A 12,826-nucleotide genomic window follows, 5' to 3' on the forward strand; every position below is an offset into this window, starting at 1 on the left:
TAGACTGAACTCTTGGAAACAGCCCCAGAAAAATACTCCCACACCCCCCCTTCCCCGGAGCGCACAGAATTATTCCACAGGAAACCTGCCCAGGTGTTCAGGGGACCCCCACCCCCGTGTGAAGTCATGGCTTAGCCGAGAGCACATCCCAGCCAGGGTCTCCCCAGACTGCAGGTCTGTGGGCCATTCTTCCCACTGCCCAGGCCCACCCAGGCCTCCAGACAGGTCCCAACTTCCCCCATTCCCTCCAGACATACAGGAGACATAATACTTCTCTCATAGGGCTCCTAAGACATCCCTCTCTCCCAGCACTGATGGCTCTTGGACAAGGCGTGCCACCAGCTAGCTGTCACGGGCTTTGCCCAGGCCTTTGCCCATGCAGAGTCCTCCTCTGGTGACCATTCCCCCTGCTGGTCCCTTTCCTGACCAGGAGGCGCAGGGTCTCCCTGTCTCTGGCCTGGGTGGGAGTTGGGGGGCCTACCCCCACCCAATGAAGTCCTATCCAGTACCTTTATTTCTTTGTGCCTAAATCAGCCAAGCCCCAGTCTTTTCCGGCTCTCACTTCCTTGTCACTTTGCTAAGTAATAATTTCCATGTCCGATTCCATTTCTTTCTAGTTCTGGAACCTCTAAGCTATCAGCAAGAGGATAGTTCACATGAAAACTAATTACACAAAATCAATATTTAATCACAGACCAACAACCTGATCCTGCAGAAAAATCCTTTTAAAACTCCACCACCCTGTACAAATACTCCTTCCCGATGCTTATTTATGGACTCCATTTTTGGTGGGGGTAATTTTCATTTTTAATTTCAAAAAGAAAAAATATCTGTAGACATCCACAACAGGAAGGTCCCAGGAAGGACCTTGGATCTGAGCTGGCTTCCGCCCTCTGAGTTTCAAAGTTGCAGGTTTTTATTGCTTGTTTTCATTTGTATTCTTTTGGGGAGGGGAGTTATTTTCTCCCTCAAGAGACCCTGCTTCCCGCCTCCCCTCCCCCTAAGTGGAACCCATTTTCCTGGCATTTTGGCTCAGGAACACCCAGAGTCTGCTTTCCCAACAGCGACATGGGGGAGCAATGAATCCCTGTGCTGGCAACGTGGTAACTTTTCAACTCCTGCCTGCGACGGTGGAGTGCTTAATCTGAGGTTTTTTAAATAAAAAGGGCTCAGGGGTTGGTTTTATTATAACGTTTATTTCATTTCAGATTTCATGCGCAATTTAGCAAACGCTAGACAGACTTGGGTGATAAACACTTTCTTTTGTGGGGGGAAAAGGCATTTTTATACACCATGCTTAATTTTATTTAGATTTAATAGTGATATCGGGGCACTTCAAAGAATGTTCTTTCTTTTTCCCCTCCCCTTCTCCGACGAATGCTGGTTTGCTAGCAAAATCACCTCGTGCTATTTTATGGCAAGGGAAATTACAGGCCTTCTCCCCCTTCCTCCCTTACACGCACTTTAGGGAGGAGAATACACGCAGGCATACAGAATAAACATCTTCTCTACTCTCCATCCCCTCTAAACTCCCAACTTCTAATTGCAAGATAGATTTCAGCCTCAGTGGGGATCAGGAAGATCTAAACATTTTAACTAAGATTATTGGGATAAATATTTCATAAAGAGAAGGGCAGATATTAAATTACTCCTATTGATTTTAGTATCACAACCCAATTCCGTTCCTTGGCCTCTTCAGTTTAATTGATCTCTTAAGGAGGCCAACCTTGCGCCCGCAGAGGGCCTGGGCCTCGGCCCGGGTGTCCGGAGGAGACTGCTCCCCCGGGCGGGTGCGCCCTCTGCGCACGGGTCTTCTCGAAGCTCCTAGCCGCCTTGCGGCTCTGGCTCTGCGTTCATTCGACGTGCACCCCTCAGTCCCCCACAAGTAGCCGAATGGTTATGGCTCCTCCGGGCGGAAGCCTGCGACTGAAAACGGGGAGCCCCAGAGTGCGCGGGTAGAGAACAATTGTGCGCGCCCTAGTGAGGAGGAGTGAGCAGGCGCCCGGGCCTTTCGAGCGGAACCCTAACTTCGGGGTTCCCCGTTTGCTTCCACCTCCAGAAAAGTCCGAGGGCCGGCTAACTTGGGTTGCCACTAGTAGGCAGACAGCGGTGGAGAACCGTGGGTTCGCCCCGGGGTTGAAGCGCAGTTGACTGTTTGCGACTTTCCGTGGCGAGTCCAAGAGCTCTGCTCGGCGACCCTATTGTCTAAGCGCCCCGCACCGCTTACCGCCCACCTCCCCGCCCCCTGCCCAACCCGCAGGTCTCTCTTCAGTTAGGGGTGGGGAGTTGGGAACTGTGTGAGTGGGGAGGGGGTGAACAAAGCCAAGATCCCACCATTCTCCGCCTGCGCCCCCTCCAGCCCAATGCGCGGGGAGGCCAGGGCGCGCCCCCCAGCTCACTGGTGTCAACCCCGAGGCAAAACCCGCGCGGGGGACCCGGGAGCTAGCGGAGTGCGGGTTCATGGCGCGGGCCTCGGCAGCCAGCAACCGGGACCACCTTAAGAGCGAGCCCCGCCCCGGGCCCGGAGCTCGGGCTGCGCTGATTGGTGCAAATGTAATGGCTGAAATTGATTGCTGAAATGCAAAACTTGTTGCTGCTTCTCCCGGCGCTGGGCGAGAGGCAGACACCGAGAGGGGAGCCGAGACCCTCGGAACGCCCCACGCAGAGCCCCCCCCTCCAGCCAGCAGAGGGGTGCGCGGACCCCCCCAGGACTGCCCCCGCCCCCCCCATTCCGGGCTCCTAGAGCGTAGCCGGAACGCCTCAACCCGCTCGCCTAGCCTGGCCCCCCAACCCGCGTATGCCCCCCTCCTCGGGTCCGAGGGGGACTCGTGAAGCACCTCGGCTTGGAGGCAGGGAACCCGAGCTTCGGAGCGACCCAACCTCTCGACTCGCTGCCCGCCCGCGCCTGGAAGCGGGCGCGGAGACCCCGCGAACTCAGAGACCGAACAGACGAGGACAGAAGCGGCAGGCGGCGGACGTGGCCGCGAAGCTGCGCGCCGGGGTGCAGCGCACCCGCCGCGGAGCAGGGAAACCGCGCCTTCCCTCAAACCTGGGCTCCAACCCCGGGCGCTGCTGCCTCGCCAGCCCAGCTGCGCCCTCGGCTCAGGGCCCGCACCCGTGATGCCGAGCGGAGCTTCCAGCCTTCCGACCCGCTGAAGAAGCAGTAGCCGCTTGCTCGGGGCCGACGGAGACTGTGCGAGCGGATCGTGCTCGGCGGAGGCTCGGGCTGCGGAGCGCGGGGACTCCGGGGGGGAGGGGGGAGGGACCGTTCTGTCCATGCCTGGGCGCCAGCCACGGCTTTGAAAGGTCTCCCTGCTCGGCCCCTTAGCAGCTCCACCACGGACTCCGGGAGGCTTCGGGAGACGTCCTGGGGCTTCCCACCCGACCCGATCGGACTTAAGAAGGTGATCGCTCTGCTTTCCCTTCCTTTTTCCCGCCTCCTTCCCCCCACTTAACTTTTTGTCTCCACTCGCCCGCAGCTCCCTCCCCTCCGCGCAAACCCACCCGCGGCTGTGCCAACCGCCGGGGCATGGGCCCCCCAACACGGCTCCCCGAGGCCCCGCGGCACCGCAAGATGTGAGAGGCCCGGGTCCGGCAGAGCCAGAGCTTCGGGAGAGGAGCTGATAACCCCCAGCCTCCACACGCCAGGCGAGGTGGCGGTGCGCACTGCACCCCCGCGGTGCTGAGCGTCCCAGAGCGCCCAACCCTGGGCCGGAACGTTTAGCTGGCCGGAGGCGCGCCGCGGAGAGCAGGCTGTCATGCCCTATTGATCCCCCCGCCCCCTGCCAAGTATGTTTGGGCTGGACCAATTCGAGCCCCAGATCAACAGCAGGAACGCTGGCCAGGGCGAGAGGAACTTTAACGAGGCCGGACTAAGCATGAATGCCCACTTTAAGGCCCCGGCTTTCCACGCGGGGGGACCCCCTGGCCCCGTGGACCCTGCCATGAGCGCGCTGGGCGAGCCCCCGATCTTGAGCATGAACATGGAGCCTTACGGCTTCCACGCGCGTGGCCACTCGGAGTTGCACGCGGGGGGGCTGCAGGCGCAGCCGGTGCACGGATTCTTTGGAGGCCAGCAGCCGCACCACGGCCACCCGGGAGGCCACCACCCCCACCAACATCACCCCCACTTTGGGGGCAACTTCGGTGGCCCGGACCCAGGGGCCTCATGCCTGCACGGGGGTCGCCTACTTGGCTACGGCGGCGCCGCCGGCGGCCTGGGCAGCCAGCCGCCCTTCGCGGAGGGTTATGACCACATGGCGGAGAGCCAGGGGCCGGAGAGCTTCGGCCCGCAGCGACCCGGGAACCTCCCGGACTTCCACAGTTCGGGCGCCTCGGGTCATGCGGTGCCTGCCCCATGCTTGCCGCTGGACCAGAGCCCTAACCGAGCCGCCTCCTTTCACGGCCTGCCCACCTCCAGCGGCTCCGATTCCCACAGTCTGGAGCCTCGAAGGGTGGCGAACCAAGGTGCCGTCGACTCGCTGGAATACAATTACCCTGGCGAGGCGCCCTCGGGACATTTCGACTTGTTTTCGCCCTCCGATTCCGAGGGGCAGCTGCCTCATTATGCGGCGGGGCGCCAGGTTCCCGGGAGCTCCTTCCCGGGTGCCTCGGCCATGCCCAGAGCTGCAGGCATGGTGGGCTTATCCAAAATGCACGCGCAGCAGCAGCAGCAGCAGCAGCAGCAGCAGCAGCAACAGCAGCAACAGCAGCAGCAGCAACAGCAGCAGCAGCAGCAACAGCAGCAGCAGCAGCACGGCGTGTTCTTCGAGAGATTCAGCGGGGCCCGCAAGATGCCCGTGGGGCTGGAGCCGGGAGTAGGTTCCAGGCACCCGTTGATGCAGCCTCCCCAGCAGGCCCCGCCGCCCCCTCCGCAGCAGCCCCCGCAGCCGCCGCAGCAACCCCAGCCGCAGCCGCCGCCACCCGGGCTTCTGGTCCGACAAAATTCGTGCCCGCCTGCGCTCCCGCGGCCCCAGCAGGGCGAGGCGGGCACGCCCAGCGGCGGCCTGCAGGACGGGGGCCCCATGCTGCCCAGTCAGCACGCACAGTTCGAGTACCCCATCCATCGGCTGGAGAACCGGAACATGCACCCGTATTCGGAGCCCGTGTTCAACATGCAGCACCCCCCTCCCCAGCAGGCGCCCAACCAGCGGCTGCAGCATTTTGACGCGCCCCCCTACATGAATGTGGCCAAGAGGCCGCGCTTTGACTTCCCAGGCAGCGCGGGAGTGGACCGCTGTGCTTCGTGGAACGGCAACATGCACAACGGCGCGCTGGACAACCACCTCTCGCCCTCCGCCTATTCGGGCCTACCCGGCGAGTTCACGCCGCCTGTGCCCGACAGCTTCCCCTCAGGGCCACCCCTGCAGCATCCTGCCCCGGACCACCAGTCCCTGCAGCAGCAGCAGCAGCAGCAGCAACAGCAGCAGCAGCAGCAGCAGCAGCAGCGCCAAAACGCGGCCCTCATGATTAAGCAGATGGCGTCGCGGAATCAGCAGCAGAGGCTGCGCCAGCCCAACCTGGCCCAGCTAGGCCACCCTGGGGACGTGGGCCAGGGCGGCCTGGTACACAGCGGCCCGGTGGGCGGCTTGGGCCAGCCTAACTTTGAGCGCGAAAGCGCGGGCGCGGGCGCGGGGCGCCTGGGCACTTTTGAGCAGCAGGCGCCTCACTTGGCTCAGGAGAGCGCGTGGTTCCCAGGGCCGCACCCGCCGCCGGGGGACCTGCTGCCCCGCAGGATGGGTGGCTCAGGCCTGCCGGCTGACTGCGGCCCGCACGATCCGGGCCTGGCGCCTCCCCCTCCCCCCGGTGGTTCCGGAGTGCTGTTCCGTGGCCCTCTGCAGGAGCCGCTGAGGATGCCCGGAGAGGGCCACGTGCCCGCGCTGCCCTCCCCCGGCCTGCAGTTCGGCGGCAGCCTGGCGGGTCTGGGCCAACTGCAGTCGCCAGGGGCTGGGGTGGGACTGCCCAGCGCTCCCTCCGAGCGCCGACCCCCGCCGCCGGATTTCACCGCACCAGCGCTCGGGGGCCAGCCTGGCTTCCCATTCAGCGCAGCGAACCGGCAGGCCACGCCGCACAGCGGCCCAGGCGTGAACTCGCCGCCGAGCGCGGGCGGGGGCGGCGGCAGCACGGGCGGTGGCAGCGGAGGGGGCGCCTACCCGCCGCAGCCTGATTTCCAGTCCAGCCAGCGCACCTCGGCCAGTAAGCTGGGCGCGCTGTCGCTGGGTTCCTTCAACAAGCCCAGCTCCAAGGACAACCTGTTCGGCCAGAGCTGCCTGGCTGCACTCTCCACCGCCTGCCAGAACATGATCGCCAGCCTCGGGGCCCCCAACCTCAACGTGACCTTCAACAAGAAGAACCCGCCCGAGGGCAAGAGGAAACTGAGCCAGAACGAGACCGATGGCACGGCTGTGGCCGGCAACCCGGGATCGGATTACTTCCCCGGAGGAACTGCCCCTGGGGCCCCAGGGCCTGGAGGCCCGTCGGGGACTAGTAACAGCGGCTCCAAAGCCCCAGGGCCGCCCAACCCGCCTGCCCAGGGGGACGGCACCAGCCTCTCCCCAAACTACACCCTGGAGTCCACGTCTGGGAACGACGGCAAGCCGGTCCCCGGGGGTGGCGGCCGGGGACGGGGTCGAAGAAAAAGGGACAGTGGTCACGTGAGCCCTGGGACCTTCTTCGACAAGTATTCGGCAGCTCCAGACAGTGGGGGCGCGCCTGGGGTGAGCCCAGGGCAGCAGCAGGCACCGGGCGCAGCCGTCGGGGGAAGCTCCACGAGCGAGGCTCGCGGGGCTCCTACGCCTCACGAGAAAGCGCTCACGTCACCGTCGTGGGGGAAGGGGGCCGAGTTGCTCCTGGGGGACCAGCAGGACCTCATGGCTTCCCTGGACGGTGGAGCCAAGTCGGACGGTAGTTCGCCCCACGTGGGCGAGTTTGCCTCCGACGAGGTGAGCACCAGCTACGCCAACGAGGACGAGGTGTCATCCAGCTCCGACAACCCCCCAGCCCTGGCCAAAGCGAGTAGGAGCCCCCTGGTGACAGGCTCGCCCAAACTCCCTCCGCGTGGGGTGGGCACTGGGGAGCACGGACCGAAGGCACCCCCACCCCCCCTCGGCCTGGGCATCATGTCTACCTCTACCTCCACCCCTGACAGCTACGGCGGCGGGGGCGCGGGCCACCCTGGCACGCCAGGCCTGGAGCAGGTCCGGACCCCAACGAGCAGCAGCGGCGCACCACCCCCGGATGAGATCCACCCCCTGGAGATCCTCCAGGCGCAGATCCAGCTGCAGAGGCAGCAGTTCAGCATCTCTGAGGACCAGCCCCTGGGGCTCAAGGGTGGCAAGAAGGGTGAGTGCACCGTTGGGTCCTCTGGTGCGCAGAATGGTGACAGTGAGCTGGGCAGCTGCTGCTCTGAGGCGGTTAAGAGCGCCATGAGCACCATCGACCTGGACTCGCTAATGGCAGAGCACAGCGCCACCTGGTACATGCCTGCCGACAAGGCCTTGGTGGACGGCGCAGACGACGACAAGACGCTGGCGCCTTGGGAGAAGGCCAAACCCCAGAACCCCAACAGCAAAGAAGGTATATGCCCTTGTTCCCATCTCATCTCCCGCCGGGAGGCCAACCCCCCACTGCAGGCCTTAGCCTAGCCTTGAGTGGTCAATTGGAGGGGATGATCCCTTGGGGTTAGGAGGAGCCCCAGGCTCTCTTAATGCCCAGCTCAGAGGTGGACACCACCCCGTTGGTTACAGCAAGGACTCTGTGGGCAGATCCCCCCACTTCCATTCCCCACCCTTCCCCGCCAGGCACTGCTATCAGGTGGATTCTATTTCCACACCGAGGTCGGAACTTTGATGGCAGCCCTGTGGGCATTATTTCAGGGTCCCTTTACCAAGTTTCAGCTGAGTTGCTGGGTGCTCAGAGGACAAGGCCAGGCCCTTTCCTTTCACACCAAGACCACTCCTCACCCTTAACACTCGGGCTGGTTCTACTTTGTGGGAGTTGTGTGCCTGCCTCTACACCCCCCCCCCTACTTTCCTGGCAGGACACCTGGGAAGTTGTGTTAATAACCTTCCCACCTTATCCTAGGAAGCCAACCTCCAGCTTGAGTTTCCTTCCATGTGCCAGCATCTTTAGAAAAAAAAAAGTTACCAGGCACTGGTGTCAGCAGCATCAGTCCAAGGCAATGCCTAATTTGACATTTGTTCCTAATGAATAGCTGTTTTGTCTCTTCTTAACTATTACGGTTTCATTGGAAACCTGGAGACCTGTCTGGTTGTAGGAGGCAGGCAGGCTTTTCCTGATTGCATCTCCTTGACATTTGGGTTGGGGGGTTGCTGGGGCTGGGGTGGAGTCTCTGCTTGGCGGAGACCGGACTACTCAGCTGCGGCATCGTCTGTGTATGGGGTTATGGATATATAGTCTTAAGACACAAAGGACCCGCGTTTGTCAATATCTCGCCTGGCTTTGGTGACAGATGTCTGGTCCCAGCTCTTGTTTGCATTCTAAGCACTCCCTCCCCACCAGGCCTGGAGGCCTTTAAGGTGGGTGGGGTGGGGGTTAGTAAAGGGACCGCCATTGCAAGTTAAAGTCATAACAATTTTGTCTTTACATCGTAAGAGGATGGGACTGCAGTAGATAACCGTTTCATTTTAACGGGCCCTTTCTTTTCTCCACACATAATTGCTTCTTAAAATTAATATCATACCTCTCCCCTCACTAACCCCCCAGCCCCCACAATTCCTCCCTTTTTCTTTTAAACCCTTGATGCCTTCCCTAGATTTGGCGGGGGTGGGGGGATGCTGACTATTACCATGGAACCAGCAGCTGCCCATTGAACCTGTCTTTAAAAAACAGACATCCTCTGATTCTTGCTCTCTCTTAGAGTTCTTCCTCTGTGTCTTCTTTGGCCTGGGCCTCCTGCCCCTGAGTTTAAGGTGCGGGTAGGTTTTAGGAGAATGGGCTGGAGGAGGAGGAAGAAGAAGGAGGGGGGAGGGGAAGCGCGGCCCCCGGAGTTGGGTGGCTCAGAACTCCCAGCTTTCGGCTTTCACCGCTGCCTGCCGGCTTTCACCGCTGCCTGCCTTCCTGGGTAGCGTCGTCCAGGGTAGCGTTCCCGCTTAGGTTTTTCTAATTCATGAATGCGGCCTCCCCGCTTTTCTCTTTGTTCGCCTACTGCCCAGCCCGGGACGCTGCTCTCTCATTTGAAGCCTGCTGCTTAGCATGCACGGCAGAGACCCTGCGGCCAACATCAGCATTCTCCAGGCTTCTCCCAGGCAAGGCCATAAATTGGTTAGTTTGGGACCCTCCGCTTCTTCTCCCTGGTTTTCCCCCCCTTCCTTTTTAAAATAGACTTGGACATAGCATCCTGTTTGCCCAGCTCTCAGCCACCCTCCCCACCCCAGTCTCTTTTATTTTCTTGTACACAACATCTCGATCCTACCCCGATCGATAGCTGGTTAGCACAAATCCCAGCCCCTGTCACTTCTACCTGGCTTGGCCAGGCTGCCCCTCCCCCGCCCCTCCCCCCTCCCCCTTCCCAGTAATTAAGAACATATTGGCCAAAATAGGGTGAGAAAAGTTTCTTAAGAGCCCCTGATTTCGAGAATTAATATAGAAAAACCAGTAGCCCTCGGCCTGTGTGCCTTCTGAAGGTTCTTCGTAGATGAGGTCCGGAGGAATCGAGTGGTTTTAAGATTTTTTTAAAAGGTGTCACAGAGCCCTCTTGCCAGGGGACCCCCTAGCCTTCCTTCCCGGAAGGAAAAAAAAAACGATGCAGCCTGTGAACGAAGAGATGTCATTAAAGATACGTTTTGTTTTGTTTTGTTTGTTTCATTATCACAGTCAGAGGAGCGAAAATATTTTTTTGGAAGCAGATGCTAGTCACTTGAGGGTTGATTCGCCCTGTAAGCTAAAGGCAGCCCTCCCTTGCCCAGGGGGGAGGACAGGGGTTGGGGGACAGGGACTTCTTTCAGGACAGGATGGGCTGGGGACTGGGACGGGCTGCGGGGCTGGCCTCCTTAGCAGCCTCGCAGGGACACCCACTTGACCTCCTTTGTTTTCCATTCTGTGATGTGGGAAGGGCAGTTTCCTAGATAAAGCCCCGAATTGAGGTCACTCACAGCTTCGGCAGCCTTGGGGCTGCTAGTTAAGGCTTTATAAGGTATCTGCATCAGATTCCTGCTCCCTTACTGGTAGTAAATAAGGATGATTAAACTTTTCATTATGATAACACCCTGCAGTTCCATCTGTACATGTTGTATAAATAGGTACACAGAGCCTTCAACAGCCCCCCGAGTCCCCTGGCTGAAAATCAGTGAAGTGTGCCACTTCAAAATAGAGGCGAAAAAAAAATTTTAAAGTACAACGTTCTGCTTGTCCTTAAACACATGCCCCGTGGGCCCATCGGCCACGAAACGGGGTGTCCAGCAGCTTTGAACATCCCTTCTGGAGGTCCCAGCCCCCAGCCAACCCCTTCCCTCCCACCCCCTTTCAGGCAAAGCCCGTTTTTATAATGATATTTTATTTTGTCACGCCGTAAAACATGCCAGTACTAATGTGATTAAATATTAACACCGTTTCTGAAATTCTTCGCTCCGATGACAAAGTACGAGTCGGTATTTAACAGAATGATCTGTGCTCGGATTGGTGAGAACGGATCAGTCTTCAGACCCGCACAAGCCGTGTAGTCGGTGGGACGTGCCCAGATTGTCTTATGGGGTTTAGATGTCCTTTGGAGGGGAGGGAACTCAAACGGCAAGTTGTAGTTCTGGCAAAGGCCAGGCCCGAATCACGTGTGATGATGATTTTTTTTTTTAAAAACCAGGTAAGCGGGCTTCTCGAAATTATGCTTCTCCTGACTTCTTAACCCACCCAACAACTTTTATATAATGAAACTCCTCATCTCCTCTTGAGGTTCTGTTCGCACAAAGTTGGGGGCGGGGGTGGGAAAGGGTGAAGTTGTGCGGAGGGATGGGGAGGGAAGAAAAACCAGCCTGAGTTTGGCCCTCTTCAGACATCTGTTAGATCAGCAAGGACGACACGGATTTGAGAGGAGTTGGCAAAATCGTCCACTGATCTTGGTAATAGGTGTGTGGCTGTGGAGGAATCCCAAAACAGAGAAGGAGGGAAAATGAGGAACTGTAGATAAGAGGGTATTCAGTCTGAAAAAGGCCATTTAGCCCCCTCCTGTCCCTGACGATTTTCAAAACTTGAATTAACTGTTTTCCTTACTAAGTTGATCCTTGCCAAACTTCCACTCCGTGGCTTGCTCTCTGTCCTGAAATCTGGAGCGGTCCAGAAACGTTCCTTCGCACACATTGAAATAGAAGAGGGCTCCATGTACACTGTGCATGCAATCCTGCCCTTTTTGGAAGGATGATATTTTTACAGTAATGCGGGAGAAATTTTTGGAATTTTATGCCTCTCGGAGTGTGCCGGTCGGAACTCAGTAAGCAGTACTGAGAAAGAGTGGGCAGGCAGCATTTGGACACTGAGTTTCCTTAGACGTGGGGGCAGGCTTGGGGGAGGAGGGAGGCCCCAGTGCTCTTTCCTGAGTAGTTTCCCCCACTCCCCACGGCGGCGTGGAGAAAATTTTTTCGGCTCACTCAGGCTTGTTTCGGGAAGGCAAGGAGCCTTGCCTTCCCATTTCCCTGCGAAATCACCCAGCATGGGTTGCATGCCTTCTGATGACTTTTGCCCACCCCCCCCCAAGATGTAACTCAAAACTTTGCAGGTGTTAATCAGGGGCAATGTAAACAGATAGGAGCCCCCTTTGTAGAGCTGACGCTCTGGCCTGCTTGCTCCCTGCCTAGTTCTGGATGCACTACTACTATTCTTTGGTGCTTGTTTAATATTTCATGGTTGTAATAAACCCGTCTCTCTCTCCTTTGCCCGCCTCCCGTCATAAAACCCCAACCTAGCGTACATCTGCAATTATACATTTCTACTAAATATTAATAAAGGACAGGGATTTTTGAGGGTTTGAAGCTTATCGGTGTTGAACTTGTTAATGGCTTCCACCACTCGATTTTTCTGACTGTTTTTTTAAGCAGCTGCTGCCTTCTGATATATCTGTGTTGACCCATGTTCATAGTTGCACATATATATGTAAATATATAAATAGATACAATTTTTGTAGATCCAAGGGCTTTCCTCAAGGATCGCTTTCTTTAATATCAATTCATTTACATTTCTTATGAGGCCCTTCAGACCGGAAGTAAGGAGCTGTTGAAATGTACTTCTGTTTTACTGAGGTTTCTAGGAAGGGAGTGAGGGCTGGTTAATCTGATAGCTCTTTCTAGCAATGAAATTCTATGATTCCTGATACGATTTTGTTTGCCTGACAGAGGTATTTAAATTTCCACAAAGAATCTTAATAGGGCCTGAAAATCTTAATAGGTCCTGAAAAATAGATCCTGCCCTTGCCAAGAAGTTACCTGATATTCTCTGCTGATATAAAATATACATCTTTAATAAATAGCCCAGGAGGACCAGGTGAAACTGGAGGAGGGAAATTCTTCCCGCTCTGGCGGGACAAACTTGAACGTATCCTTGGGATCTCACAGGATCTCCTGGACTCATTTCGTGCTGGTGCGGAGAGCAAAATCATCTCTCTCTCCACTTGAGTGACAGTCGCGTTAGGGTCACGTTCTTTGCCCAGGGAGTGATCTGGTTTGCCAAAGGCACTTAGGAGATAAATATTCCTGGTAAGGAATACTGTATTTACCTCTGGTTAATTTTAGAGGATAAAAAGCTATAGCTTTTATGTCACGGGATCAAATGTCTGGGCAATGTGCAAGGGCAACCAGGCTTCCCAGCAAATTATGTATAAAAC

General features: G+C 57.6%; 1 protein-coding gene across 1 annotated transcript in view; it reads left to right on the plus strand.

Moving 5' to 3' along the window:
• Nucleotides 1–2,623: 2,623 nt before the first annotated feature.
• The window catches only part of MN1 (MN1 proto-oncogene, transcriptional regulator), a 47,312-nt gene continuing 37,109 nt past the window's right edge, over nt 2,624–12,826 (plus strand). Inside the window, exon 1 of the mRNA XM_044244016.1 lies at nt 2,624–7,575. Coding sequence (XP_044099951.1) covers nt 3,792–7,575 — 3,784 coding nt within the window. The 5' untranslated portion in view covers nt 2,624–3,791. The remainder of the gene's footprint in view (nt 7,576–12,826) is intronic.

The sequence above is a fragment of the Neovison vison genome, chromosome 3 (genome assembly GCF_020171115.1).
Source record: "Neovison vison isolate M4711 chromosome 3, ASM_NN_V1, whole genome shotgun sequence".
NCBI lineage: Eukaryota > Metazoa > Chordata > Mammalia > Carnivora > Mustelidae > Neogale > Neogale vison.